At 50.5% G+C, this 14,312-nt stretch overlaps 1 protein-coding gene and 1 non-coding gene across 3 annotated transcripts; one reads left to right on the forward strand and one right to left on the reverse strand.

Annotated features, from left to right (window-relative positions):
• Positions 1 to 5: 5 nt before the first annotated feature.
• Positions 6 to 77, reverse strand: Trnaa-ugc. Its single transcript has one exon. It is a non-coding gene; the product is annotated as a tRNA-Ala (tRNA).
• A 3,458-nt stretch (positions 78 to 3,535) lies between these two features.
• On the forward strand, positions 3,536 to 13,574 carry Trim7 (tripartite motif containing 7). Of its 2 annotated transcripts, none has more exons than XM_029569802.1 (7): positions 3,536 to 4,263; positions 5,212 to 5,307; positions 8,257 to 8,487; positions 9,284 to 9,306; positions 9,917 to 10,032; positions 10,474 to 10,509; positions 12,044 to 12,528. In XM_029569802.1, exons 1-7 carry the CDS (start codon positions 3,766 to 3,768, stop codon positions 12,391 to 12,393), a joined length of 1,350 nt encoding a protein of 449 aa, XP_029425662.1. In that variant the 5' UTR covers positions 3,536 to 3,765; the 3' UTR covers positions 12,394 to 12,528. The 2 variants fall into 2 exon arrangements, with proteins under 2 accessions (XP_029425662.1, XP_008844174.1); XM_008845952.3 differs by having other exon boundaries at positions 3,541 to 4,263; positions 12,072 to 13,574.
• The last annotated feature ends 738 nt before the right edge of the window (positions 13,575 to 14,312 follow it).

A 14,312-nucleotide genomic window follows, 5' to 3' on the forward strand; every position in this document is an offset into this window, starting at 1 on the left:
AAAAATGGAGATGCCGGGGATCGAACCCGGGGCCTCATACATGCAAAGCATGCGCTCTACCACTGAGCTACATCCCCACTCCCTCCCGTTCTTTTCTCGCCAGTGCCCTAGTCACTGGATTGCGCAAAGCTCCGCAAGGCAGATCCTCCGGTTGCCAATCTCGAGCAGTTGCAAGATCCTGGCCTGGAGCTCTGCGCCACCTAAGCTCGCAAAAGGAGCGGGTCTTCCCGGAGCGACCGCAGACGGCGGACGAACCGGCCAGAAGCTGGGCTCTGTAATGGCAAAGGAGCGGGGTCGGGGTTGGGGAACTCGTCAGGCTCCATCAACAGCGGGGACGGGAAGCTCGAGAGGCTGGAGGTGGGAAGCGGTTTCATTTTTTAAAAACGGAAGATAGCGTAGTAAAAGACAGAATGTTTAAACAGAATAATCCAAACTAATGAATTCATTTGCTCGAGAGCATAGCGGATGGGCGGGAAATCCACTGCTCGGTATTTTCGGAATGTTAAATTTAAATCCGTTCTATCCAAGAAAAAGTTTGCAGCGCTTGCCCAGAACTGCTTTGGAACCTGGGAGTCAGGCCGAGAGCTCACAGCGCTGTTGGTCCTCTAGGCCTGGAGGGCGGACGGAGCCAGTGGTGGGAGAGACCGTCTGCTGACATGCACTTTTAAACTGTGTGATGTGTAAGCTTCATGGACAAGATTGCTTTTGAAACAAGACTTGAAGATAGGTCAGCAGTGCCCGCACAGATGGCGGAATAGGGCGACAGGTCCGTTGATTCCTGAGTCTGGGTAATATTTCGAAACGTCAATCATGGAAGAACTGATTTTCCAAAAACTGGCATCTAATCAAAACGTTTCAGCATAGCATCTCCCCCCACCCCATGAGTCAGTTGCCCGACAGGCTACTGAAGAAGACTGCCACGTTCGGTTTTAAACAGTGTTATGGACTCGAGATTTGAGTAGAAGAGTTATCAAGTAAAAAACTGCAAAGCTAAGAGTGAGCTACTTGGGAGCTATGGTCCACAGAAATAACTGTTCTTGAAACAGGGTCTGACCCCCAACTAGAGCCAGGGATGATCAACTCTTGATCTTGTGTCTTCATCTCTCAAATGCTATGATTACAGGCCTGTGACACCTGGCCCAGCAAATAAACATACTTATGGCTATACTCTGACTTATGGGGTACTAGTAGGTAGGGCCTTAGGTGGGCTGCCCATGCTTACCCCTCCCCCAGGCAACTTGCCCTACAGTCCTGTGCCAGAGGATGGTGGTATTTCTTAGTCCCAGTGTAGTAGGCTACAAATCAGCAGTCACCACTCGCCAGTGAAAAGCAAAGAAGGACGCTTTATTTATGGCCAGGCTGTCCCTGGACTCTGGTTGAGTGCTCAAGGAGCAGCACCCACTCATGGCTGCAGTTTTTATAGACAAGTGCAGTGGTCAGAGTTTAAATTCCAAAAACAATCATAATCCCCTATCCAAGCTGACGCAAGCAAGCACAGTTTTACAGAAGCAGGTGTATGCAATTTAGCAGTTGCATTTGTTCTTGATCAAAACATTCTATGGTATTTGCTGTTATTCGGCTCCCTGATATTGCACGTTTATTTTGGCTTCAAAGGTTTCAAAGGTTGCAAGGGAATAACAAGTACAAAATTCACCTTACGTGTAACTATTAACCTATTCAGAGACAGATGATGGTCACTTTAAAATGGCATTCCTTTGGTTTAGTTAGGGACCCTCACCACTTCACCAGAATTCCCTCCTTCAGCTGATTTAATGTTTCTTATCTGAAAAATAATTGTAGGCAGAAATCCATTGAATTTGCAAAAGAATAAAAAGGTTCCCCTAAGGAGGAGGCAAGGAGAAAGAGGAGAAGGAAGGGGATCAAGTAAAGGCTATGATACAGAAAGCCGTCTTCCTGACTTGTAGGGATATCTAGAAGCCCCAAGTGGCTGGATTATGGTCAACATCAGAGACTCATAGGAGATGAGGACAGAGGGGTGTGGGTACAGGAGCTGGGGGCAAAATTCTAGGGGGGGCTTGAGGTTATTGTTGACTTCAATTGCAGCCACTGGAGGATTTTGAGCAGAAGGCTGGGATATGTACGGTGGCATCCTCAGCACTGGGAAGGGTCCCTCAAGTCAAGAGAGTAGAGTAGAAGCCATCACAAAGGAGTAAATGTAGACAGAGGCTCAGGGACTGAGCTAGGGTAGGGAGGGGAGTGGAAAATCACAGAGGCCAATAAGAAAGTAAGAGAGAGGCCTGCAAAATAATAGAGTGAAGACTGCTTAGCCCTGACTAGGATACCTATATCAAACCTATATTTCCCAAGCCTCAGGGATCTTTGTGGAAGAAGGGACAGAAAGTTTTGTGAGATCCAGAGTGGTAGATGACCACAGGAAATACTGTTTTCCAGACAGCTGGGGAGTTACTTGTATATGCTGTCACAACAATGGTGACAGCATATACAAGTCTCATGCAAGCTCAAGCCAGACAAAGTCCCAGCATAGAGGTAGAGACTAGACATGGGTAAGAAATCCCAACCCTAACTGAGGAATTATTGTCAACTGATAGCTGTTGGGGAAGGGAGAATCAGTTTTCTTTAAGGCTGTGACTCTGGGGAAGTTGAGCAGGCTCCAGTGGATGGACCCACACCAAAGGGCATTTGTGTGCACAAATTAGACTCAATAAGCCATATGTGTGTATGTGTTTATATATATATATTAATTACATGAAATCAGGTGGGTGTTGTAAGGGGAGGTGCAGAGAGGGAAGGGTTTTAATATGATTAATATGATCAAGATATATTGTATGAAATCCTCAAAAATTCAGTTAAAGAAGGAAGTAGAAGGCCGTAGGCATGGAGAGAAAGGGGAAGTGTAATGTTCTGAGAAGTGGAAAGGGAAAAACAATGGCATCAGGAGGGATTCATCAGAGAGCAGGCTGGCAAGGTCTTTAGACTGAGTTAGAACTGTGTAAGTCAGTGGTGACTTGGACAAGAGTATTTCTGAGAAGGTCGGGGAGGAAGCCTGACCGGAGTGGCCTCCAGACAGAAACAGGAGAGGATACAAAAACAGGGAGGATATGGAAACAGCTCAGGAAAGGGTCTGTGGAGTCCCGCGGAGGGTCAAGAGAGGGTTAGGAGGTTTGGGAGGTGACAGTGAGGGTGGAATAATACTTAAAGAAGTGGGGAAACCGATTAAATATATTATTTATTCAAAAATTAAAGGAGGAAGACGGTTGCAAGAGATGGAGTTGCAAAAGTGGACACAAGCTGTGCTGGGGGCTGGGGAGAAAGGGCCAAATTCCAAACCCTAAGTTTAGCTCAGCGAAGTGCCTGGATGAACCGGTGCCTGGGGAACCTGACACCGTGCTCCGATGCCAGGCCTTTGCCCTGTAGTGCAGGGTCAACCTCGGTTGGCAACCGGGAGTGGAGCCCAGCTGGGCTGGTGTGCTCACCTGTCCCAGCCAGTTTCCACTGCGGATTGGATCGTACTGGGGCGGCCTAGAGAGGCTGAGGGAGGGTGGGGGGTGACAGAGGGAAGGGCGAGGGTGGGGGCTGTGGGTACCTAGAGCGAGGGTACAGCGCGCTGTCCCGTCTTTGAAGGTGCACCCCCGCCTCCGCTTCCCCCTAGGAGTACCCTCGGCTCACTTCTCAGCTTGCTCGGTGTCGCCCCGCCCTTCCTTCCTCCAGTGAGGCCAGGCGGGGCCGCCCAGCTCGGAGCCACGTCCTGTAGCATCCAGGGCCCTCCCTGTACCGAGGACACCGATGGCCGCCGTGGGGCCGCGGACGGGGCCCGGCGCGGGGGCCGAGGCGCTGGCTCTGGCGGCAGAGCTGCAGGGCGAGGCGACCTGCTCTATCTGCCTAGAGCTTTTCCGGGAGCCGGTGTCGGTGGAGTGCGGCCACAGCTTCTGCCGAGCCTGCATCGCGCGCTGCTGGGAGCATCCCGGGGCGGGGACTACCCGCGCGCTGCCCTGCCCGCTGCCCTGCCCGCAGTGCCGGGAGCCCGCGCGCCCCAGCCAGCTGCGGCCTAACCGGCAGCTGGCCGCCGTGGCCACGCTGCTTCGGCGCTTCAGCCTGCCCGGGGAGCGCGGGACCTCGGCCGCCACCGCCCCCGGCGCCGCCGCCCGCTGCGCGCAGCACGGAGAGCAGCTCAAGCTCTACTGCCAAGACGACGGGCGCGCCATTTGCGTGGTGTGCGACCGCGCCCGCGAGCACCGAGCCCACGCGGTGCTGCCGCTGGAGGAGGCAGTGCAGGAGGCCAAGGTGAGCGTAGGGCCCAGCCAGCCCAGCTCCGCGACCCTGGGCTCTGTCTGGTCCAGCCTTCCCACCTACCGTGCAGACCACAGACAGGCAGACTGGAGAGGCCAGAGAGGTGGGGAGTCCTCGCCTTCTGTCCGCCATCCAGGGCCGCGGTCTCTCCTGGTCCCCCCTGCAATACACCGAGTTTCCTTCTGAGCCTGATACAGGGCGGCCTGGGCAATGCTTCCAGGGACCTTGAGATGCTAGAGACTGTATTCTTGTCTGTTCCCAACCTTTAGTTAAGTCTGCATTATTGAGACTCTTTGCGCAGGAGAAAGTCTCTGTAACACCCACACAACCTTTGTCCCCACTCTCACCCGTTTCCCAGGGGCGTGGCTCTACTCAAAGCATCCACTTCATAGGGGGCCCCGTTGAGAAGACCTTGCCAAGAGGTTTTGGTGTGGGGCTCCTGGGTTAAGTGGAACACCTCCAGTGGTCTGGGCTGGGCCAGACTCATGGATTCAAGGCAGACCCTCCCCACTCCTTTGAGTGTTCTTTGCTGGACAGCAATATCATAGGGCACCACAGCCCCCAGTCTTGGCTGTCTTGTTCTCATCCAGCGACTCCAGCTGGGGACGTTCTGTTGCTTGGGAGGAGAGCAGATGAGAAGACAAGGTGAATTACTGGGCTGATCTGGTGGCGGGGATGAGTTTCACTGTAGACCCTGTGACTGATACTCCTGGGGAAGTGAGAGTCCTGGGCCTTTAGAGTGCTCCTGAGTTGTTTGCTCTGTACTCCGCGTTTGCTCTGTACCCCTAGGTGTAGTCTGCACAGGCTGGGTTCATTCACCCTGACACCCAGAGACGCCTTCACCTTGCCTCCTGATCCAAAAGCAAAGCCTTTACTTTCTCCTGAAAGGCTCTAGAGGGTTTCCAGAATCCTCTCCCCACAATGTCTCCCTTCATACTGCAGGAGCTGCTGGAGTCTAGGCTGAAGGCCTTGAAGAAGGAACTGGAAGACTATGAGGTGTTCCGATCTACCGAAGAGAGGGAGAGCAAAGAACTCCTGGTGAGTCCAAGTGTGAGAGGCATAGGGGTGTGGGTGACCAGGGTTGGTGTGTGTGTGAGTGTGTGTGTGTGTGTGTACAACAGGATAGATTCCAGAAAGATAAGAAGGAACATGTTATGAAGGATAACCACAACATTTCTACAAACCAAAGCTTTTAAAAGTGAAAGGGACTGCTCAAATAATCATTGTAGAACAGCTGGCTTCAACTGGAAATGTCCAGTGAATTAGGAGGTACAGTTATTAGGACCTAACAAGCCTATTAGGACCTGCAGAACATCTTGTAACTGAATACATTAATATTTCTTCAGAGAAACACATGATTATCCATACTAAGTGGAAACATAAATACAATATAAAGTGTACCTTTTCAGAGTTTTGATTTTGGAGTTGAGGTGAAGAGAGGAAGTACTCCAGGGTTATCAGAGCTGCTCCTGGCTCTGGCAGATGGCAGGAGGCCTGGAAACTCGGGGACTGTGCAGCCCTGGTGTCCTGTATCTCCAATTTCAAAGGAAGGTGAAATTAGGTTTGTTCTGATCACGATGAACAAACATGAGCCACTGTCGTTTTCTACCTTGAAAATTCAGTTTCTAGCTCAATAAATGGGACTGAAAGAGTGAGAGGACCCATGAAGGCCTGTTAGGGCAAAGCCATTTGTTGATTTCGCTGGGAGCCAGAGGAGAGGAACTTGAGGACACTCTTACTCTTTTTAAAAATTTGTACTTATTATCATTAGTATTGTGGGGGGCGGGGAGAGTGCATGTGCCATGGCCTGTGTGAGGAGGTCAGAGAACAACTTCATGGAGTCAGTTCTTGCCCTCCACCTTTACATGAGTTCTGGGAATTGAACTCAGGTTGCCAGATGTTCAATACTTGCTGAGACACCTTGACAGCCTTACTCTCCTTTTCTGAAGGTCAGGAAGGGAAAGGGACGACTCTGGAATTCAGATTCCGCAGGGTTCTCTCCTGACTCTTAACTGGTTTTGCCCCTGCGTCCATTGGCTGTCCTAGGCCTTCACATCTGATCATTCACTTCCCTCCCCAAGACAAAGTTTACTCTTCTAGACTTTCATTCCACCTTTTCAGGAGAGAGGAGTACCTGTGTAGCTCTTCAGTCTTTGTTTTATATCCACAACTCAGAGGACATTCTATATGGCCTGGGAAACTTCTCAGCTCTGACCCAACTCCCCATGATGTTGCTGAGCACCTTCCATTTCTGTTCCCTCCTAACCCTACTTCTGACCCAAACATCATTTACAATTATAAAATACAGGTTTGATGAAACAACAGAGATCCGTTCAACTATTGCTAAACAACAAAAAGGAGGGAGGGCCGGAACTGTGGCTCAGGGGTGGAGGACTTGCCTGGCATGTGAAAGGCCCTGGGTTGGATCCCCAGCACTGTAGAGGGCAGGGAGAGGGGATACTGTCATCTGAAAATGCCCTTAATAACCCTGGGGTCCATCTAGTACTGTCTGGAGATGCTTTGGGTTGTCAGCACTGGGTGAAGCCTTCTGTCTCCAGAAGCCTGTTTTCTCCTGCTATCACACATTACTGACTAACTTACTTTATAAAAAAAAGAAATTACTTAGTTCACAGTTCTGGAGGACGGGAAGTCCAAAAAGATGGTGCCAGCAGCCGCTCAGCTTTTCATGATGTAACAGAATGGAGGACATCACGTGGCAAGATAGAGCAAGTGTGTTAGCTCAGGTCCTTTCCTCCCTCCCTCCCTCCCTCCCTCTCCTCCTCCTCTTCCTCTTCCAGTTTTTTTTTTTGTTTGGTTGTTTTCTTTTTTTGTTTTTTGTTTTTTTTTGTCCTTTTGAGACAGGGTCTCCCTGTAGTCCCAGCTGACCTGAACTCACTATGTAGACCAGGCTGGCCTTGAACTCACAGAGATACCCCTGCCTCTGCCTCCTGAGTGCTGGGATTAAAGGCATGCATGCTCCACCACTCCTGGCCCTCCTCGTTTTAAAAGTCTCATTATGTAGCCCAGGCTCCCCTTGTACTTCCTGTCTCAGTCTCCTGAGCACTGTGATGCACTTCCAGGCACAGACAGCAAGAGGTATTTCAATAAACACTTTCACTTATGTTGTTGCCTTGGGGTCAATGCTGTGTTGTTGATGGAAGTTCAGACTCTACTGTCAGCCTCCTGGTGTTAGAATCCTGGATTGTTAATGATCAGCAGTGGGTCTCCTCACCTGTAAAATGGTATGAGACGTGTGCCACCTCTTGGGTTGTCAGGGGCGAGTGGATTAAAGCAGACTGTGCTCCTGCTGTTTGTCCAGTGTCTGATGATGGAGGTTAGTAAGTCAGGGGCATTGTGGGAAGTCTTAGGAGTCATGATCTGAGCCCTGACTTCTCTCTCTCTCACAGTCTCCTCCTTTTCCATCTGTTTCTCCCTTTTCTCTGGAGTTGTCAGGGGAGAGGACTGCTTATAACTGAGCTTGTGCTGTGGGGACAAAATTCTTACTTCTCAAAAAAAAAAAAAATCTTACTTGTCACTAGCCATGAAAGGCCTTGCTTACTGTATTAGGATCTTGCCACAGCAGTGTGTTCATGTAAAAAAAAATAATAAATCAAGATATCAAGACTGGGGCTGGAGAGATGGCTCAGCAGTTAAGAGCACTGGCTGCTCTTGCAGGGGACCTTGGGTTTGATTCCCTACACCCACATGGCAGGTAACAGTCATCCTTAACACCAGTTCCAGGGGATCTGATGCCCTCTTCTGGCCTCTGTGGGCAATGCACAGCATGGGTGCACTTACATACATGCAGGCAAAACACTCATACACATAAAAACTAAATAAATAAGAGGTACACACAGTGCGCATGTGTGGCTCTTCCTCTGATCTCCCAGTGAGGGGTTACAACCCTGCCCTGGAGGATGCCTCAGCGCTCCTGTCGAAATGTGACACCCATGTTCCCTCACCTCAACTCCTCTTCTCCTGAGACAGAAGCAGATGGCAGCAGAGAAAGAGAAGGTGGGGGCAGAGTTCCAGGCACTGCGGGCCTTCCTGGTGGAGCAGGAGAGCCGGCTCCTGGGCCGTCTGGAGCTGCTGTCCTGGGAAGTGACACAGAAGCAGAATGAGAACCTGGCCCGGTTGGGGAGTGAGATTACTCAGCTGTCCAAACTCAGCAGTCAGATCCAGGAGACAACTCAGAAGCCAGACCTTGACTTCCTCCAGGTGAGTCTGGCTCAGCCAGGGCCTTGAGGCAACTTCCCTAAGCATTAGAAAGGCTGCTAGAGAACAGTCAGATCCTGTGAGGAAGGGGATCACAGATAGGGGCTCTCAATTCCCTGGGGTTGGAAGTCTAAAGGGCTATGATAAAACATTCGTAAGCCGTAATAATTTACCTTACATTGTATTCTGTTATACATGTACTTGAGACAAAAATCTCAGTGCAATCCAAATTCACCTTAATGCACTCTATGCTATTCTATTTCATCAAGGAAAAAAGTCATCAGCCCACGGATAAACCACAAAAGGGTCAAGCACAGTCATAGAAAAGACACTAGTCTGTTGTATGGTATGGTCCACACTTGGAATCCCAGCACTTGGGGGGGTAGAAGTGGAAGGATTGGGAGTCCAAGGCCATCCTCTGCTACATATCCAGTTTGAGGCCAGCCTGAGCTACTTGAGAGCCTGTCTCAGACACAATAAGCAAACAACAACAACAACAAAAAGACATAGTGACTTGCTTGAAGTGGTTCCTAGGAGAGGCAAACTCTGGGTCTTGTCACATGTCAGCTCCAGGGATGATTTTACAATGAAAGCTTTGCAAATCTATGACTTGGATTAAAAGGTACCCTGAGCTGACATAACACTCAGCAGCCAGCCCCAGCTGGAAACTACTCTCAGCTGTGTTCAGTGGGGCATGGCTTATTTTCTGCTGGAGAGGATAGGGGACAAGTCTTGTTTTCTCAAAAGTGAGTGGAGGTTACCTAATGCTGATTTGGTTTTCTTCTATCTTTTCCTCCAGGAATTCAAAAACACACTAAGCAAGTAAGTGAACCCAACAGTTCCACAGTTCTTTGATTTTTCCAATCTGGCTTTCCCTCCCACTGAGCAATCTCTTCATCCAAAGCCCATCTCTCACTTCCTGATCCCCATACCTTACTTTATTAGCTGGGTACCTTCGGAGGTATAAGCCCACCTGTATGGCTTTGGGAATCCCTGCATAAAGTCTGACTCTCCCTTTTCCTCTTACTGGAAGCAACTGAGGAGAGAGAAAGAGATAGATAGATGATAGATAAAGAAAGAAAGAGAGAGAGAGCCCTTTTGAATATCCTATTCAAAAGCAATTCTTAGCAACAGGTGTGCAGTGTGTACCTTTAATACCAGCACTCCTAGGCAGAGGCAGGCAATCTCTGTGAGACCCTGTCTCAAAATAAATAAATAGATAAATTTTAAAAAGGCAATCCTTTCATTATGTAACTAACTTCCACCAAGTCCCACCTTTTAAAGGTTCCCCATCCCCTGATAGTGACACAGACTGGCAGTCAAGCCTTTAACACATAGACCTTGGGGCAACAAGAATTCAGAAACTAATTGTCACAGCCCAGTGGGCATAGGACAGCATTCTTGGGACTTCATCAGGGTCCCTGTCCTGCAGGAGTAGCAGTGTGCCGGGTTCCAAGCCGACCACAGTCTCATCTGAGATGAAAAATAAAGTGTGGAATGTTTCCCTCAAGACTTTTGTCTTGAAAGGGCTGCTGAAGAAGTTCAAAGGTAAGGGTCTGGGCGTGGGCTGGGCCATGCAGCGTAGGGTGGAGGTGATGTGTGCCTGCTGGTTCATGTCTTTCTAGAAGAGGACACAAGGGCTAGGGCATGCTGAGGTGGTATTGACAGTTGAATCTCTCTGGGGTTTCACCCCTGGGCATGCTCCTTCCCACAGGGACAATCAGGTTGGAAGAGTACTAGGGCAGAAAGAGGGCTAAGGAAGGAAAGCTCAGGTTAGACCAGCTGCAAAAAGAGATAGGGAAGAGGGAAGGGGTGCAGCTAGCATACTTGGGAGTATGGCCCCTTTGCCTGATGCTTGGCTCTGCACACACCTCAGCTCTTGGTCTCCAGAGTATCTGTGTTGGATGGACTTTAAGTGTTGGGAGAGGGAGTTTCCTGTCAGGTGATCCCCAGTGCCATTCACACACACCCTGCTTTGTTTCTCCTCAGAGGATCTTCAGGAAGAGCTGGAGAAAGAGGAAAAAGGTATGGGTGGGGACTGTGACTATGTGTACAGACAGGCCAAGCAGGGACCTGCCCCCTACTGGAGGCTGTCACTCTGGGCTTTAAAGGTGCTTGATTCCTTCTGTCCACCCTCCCAAGTGACTGGACCAGTCTGCTGCCTTCTTGGGCCTCTTGTGGTAGCTCTGACCTCTCTGGTGGCAGTGGTATCCACTGGCCTGGAAATTGTGGGTGATTAGAGCTGGAGTGCCCTGGTCTCAGGCCACTTAGGTCAGAGGAGTGTTTTCAGTCTCTTGGATGAGCCTCTCTCCCTTACCTCTACGGATGAAGACCTCTTCTAGGGTTGGGGGTTGTGTGTGGGAAGCGGGGGAGGGGTGGGGGGCAATGGAAATAGGGAAACTGCGGTCCTGCCGAGCTCTGGGATGTGTAATCTAACACCCAGGGGCGGGAGGGGCACTGGGTTTACCTGGGGAGGGTCTGAGGCCATGGCTGTCCTCTGCTCAGAGCCCTGCAGCGGGGCGGCCCCTGTCAGTATGGCCCCGCTTCCTTCGGCTGATCACTCACTGCCTTTCTCCTCACTCAGCTAGGAAGAAGCTGCAGAGGGGCAAGGAGGCTCATCTGCCTCGTTCTCTGTGGTATTCCAGGGCCAGGAACACAGTAGTGCTCACCAGACAGTGCATGAGTGCATGTTTTAGCCCTTTCTTGTGGAAATTTTCAAACATATTTAAAAGTAGAGAAGACCATAATGCATGCTGTGTGTTTTCTGTTTTGTTTTGTTTTGTTTTGTTTGGCCTGGAACTCACTCTGTAGACCAGGTTGGCCTTGAACACATAGAGATCCACCAACCTCAGTCTCCGAGTACTAGGACTAAAGGTGTGCACCGCCAGGCCCAGCTGTATGTTATATGTGTTTTCATCATACATCATCAATAATTAGCAAATTGTTGCTAATATTTTCACAGACATTGTGCCCAGTTCTCATTGGGTCATTTTATAGCAGATTGCATATACCATCATTCTATATTTCCATAAATACCTCAGTGTGCTATCTCTAAAGAGACAGAATTTATGCTGGCTGGTCTGGAACTCACTACGTAGACCAGACTGGCCTTGAACTCAGACATCTGTCTGCTACTGCCTCAGGAGTGCTGGGACTAAGGGTGTGTTTGCGTCACCCCACTGGGCAAGATAAAGACTTTAAAAACACAGTACAAAACCATCACATTTAGAGAACGTGATGCTTCTTTCCAGTATCTAATTTTCAAATTTTCCCAGTTGTCTGTATTTTGAGACAGGGTCTCATGTAGCCCAGGCTTGCTCAGACTGGCTATGTAGCTGAGGATGGCTGAATACTGATTCATCTGCCTCCACCTCCCAAGTGCTGGGATTACAGGCTTTCTCCACCATCCTGGCTCCCCAACTGTCCTTGAAATCAGTATTGTTGACCTCTTTGAACTCAGATCCACATTGCATCTTTGATTTTAATAAGTGCTAGAGAGAGAGAGAGAGAGAGAGAGAGAATGAGAATGAATGAATGTAACTTTGTAACTTGTAACTAGGGGGCACCTCTCCTTTCTCTGCCGGCAGTGGAGCTCACTTTGGACCCCAACACGGCCAACCCCCGCCTCATCCTGTCCCTGGACCTGAAGAGCGTGCGCCTTGGACAGCGGGCCCAGGACTTGCCCAGCCACCCCTGCCGCTTCGACACCAACACCCGGGTGCTGGCGTCCTGCGGCTTCTCCTCCGGGCGGCACCACTGGGAGGTGGAGGTGGGCTCCAAGGACGGCTGGGCCTTCGGGGTGGCCCGAGAGAGCGTGCGTCGCAAGGGCCTCATCCCCTTTACCCCCGAGGAGGGCGTCTGGGCCCTGCAGCTCAACAGCGGCCAGTACTGGGCGGTGACCAGCCCTGAGCGGACGCCCCTCAGCTGTGGACACCTGTCCCGGGTGCGGGTGGCGCTGGACCTGGAGGTGGGGGCCGTGTCCTTCTACGCGGTGGAGGACATGCGGCACCTCTACACCTTCCGTGTCAACTTCCAGGAGCGTGTGTTTCCTCTTTTCTCTGTTTGCTCCACTGGCACCTACTTACGAATCTGGCCTTGAGAGACTCTGCACAGCGTTTTAGGAGGGGATGGATGAGCAGCGGGGAAACTCCTCTTCTTGGGACAGAGCCACCTACTGAGCCTTGGACCAGCCCTCCACACTCCTGCCCCAGGCTGCTGGGAACCCTGGAGGTACTGAAGACTGAGGAAACAGGCCCTGTGGGTGGGAGATGCCTTGGATTCTTGGCATCCCTTCCCTCCTTGTTATACTCTTGTGGATTTGTCCTGAACAGAGAAGAGATGGCCCTCCATCATACAAACGCCGAACTCTTAACAGGGGTGCTTCGAACCACATGGGTTACCACCCTATATAAAAGGGTTTTTGGTTCTAAACTCTGGTCCTGCTGCACCGGGTCAGGATTGGCCCTGGATCAACCAGGTTCCTATCACTTTGCCTTCTTGACAGCTCCTGGCTCTGCCTTGATGGGGTCAAGAGACCTCTGGATCCAGTTAGTCTGACTGGGTTGTTTAATGAAGGAGGAGCTCTGTAGTCTGGCTCAGAAGACTGCCTGACTAGATCTGGAAACCCTTGACTCATACAAGAGGGAAAAGGCCGGGACAGCAGTGCACATGTTGCTATTCCCCCGGCACTCCTTTGCCTGATGGTACACACTGATATGTGCATCCTTGACCAGTGACACCCGACATGTGTTCTCACAGGTACCTAGGCTTCCAGCATCAGTGGGTAAAAAGATCAACGGTTCCGGAATTGTGAAACACAGGTCAACACATAATTTTACAGATGCAGCTAGCAGTGCCACAGGCCTGACAAACCCTTTCTGGAACTTGCCAAATGTATGCTAACTGCAGAGCATCCTGATGTCAAGGCCTGCTTAGCCTCTGCCCTGGAGGGGTTCAGTAGGCAGGCTCCTTGTCTTCTTAGTTGACTGACTGTCTACCAAGCTGGAAGGGCAGTAGTGGGCTGTTCCCTGCTTAGTGCTCCCCTGGGAGCAGGAGGGGAACTGGAAATACAGGTTGTGAGTACATCTCTAGGAGTGGCTGGACTTATTCTTGACTCCCTGTTCTGACTGCAAAAGGACACGTCTGAGGGTTTCTGCTACACAGCTCTCCACTTGCTGCCCAATTATGAGGACCAGAGTTCAGATCCTAACACCCAAGTAACAAGCTGGGCGTCTGGCAAATGCGTATATCTCCAGCTCCTAGGGATGAGATGCCCTCTTCTGGTCTCTGCATGTGCATCTGCACCCATGTGTGCATATACTCATACAGGTACATACTACATTGAAGAAATTAAAAAAACAGGATCGGAGAGATGGCTCAGTGTTTAAGAGTGTTTGCTGCTCTTCTAAAGGACAATTTTGGTTCCTGGCACCCATGTTGGGCAGCTCACAACTGCCTGTAACTCCAGAACTCCAGGGGATCCAACATCCTCTTCTGGACCTCAGCAGAGGACCTAGTGCATGGCAGGCATGCCAAGTCCTAATGTGCACCATTACTGTAACTTCCATCACCAGGAAACCAAAGAACCCTCCTACACAAGGGTGGTTTCAATTCTGATTGACTCTGAGGTACATAAGGTATATAGTCTGAATGTAGAAGCCATGTGTTCGAGGTCTAACTCTAGTCTGACGTATGGAGCTGTTCTCCGTTGGATTCATGTGTCCTTTTGGCCAGGGTGAAGTAGGCCATTTTGGAGATGTTGACAGCTACTGGGAGCTAAGGGCTACCTGATGCTGGCTCCCACAGGCTTGTATGGGGCACTGGGATGG

Source organism: Nannospalax galili, unplaced genomic scaffold (assembly GCF_000622305.1).
Source record: "Nannospalax galili isolate Female #2095 unplaced genomic scaffold, S.galili_v1.0 scaffold382, whole genome shotgun sequence".
Lineage (NCBI taxonomy): Eukaryota > Metazoa > Chordata > Mammalia > Rodentia > Spalacidae > Nannospalax > Nannospalax galili.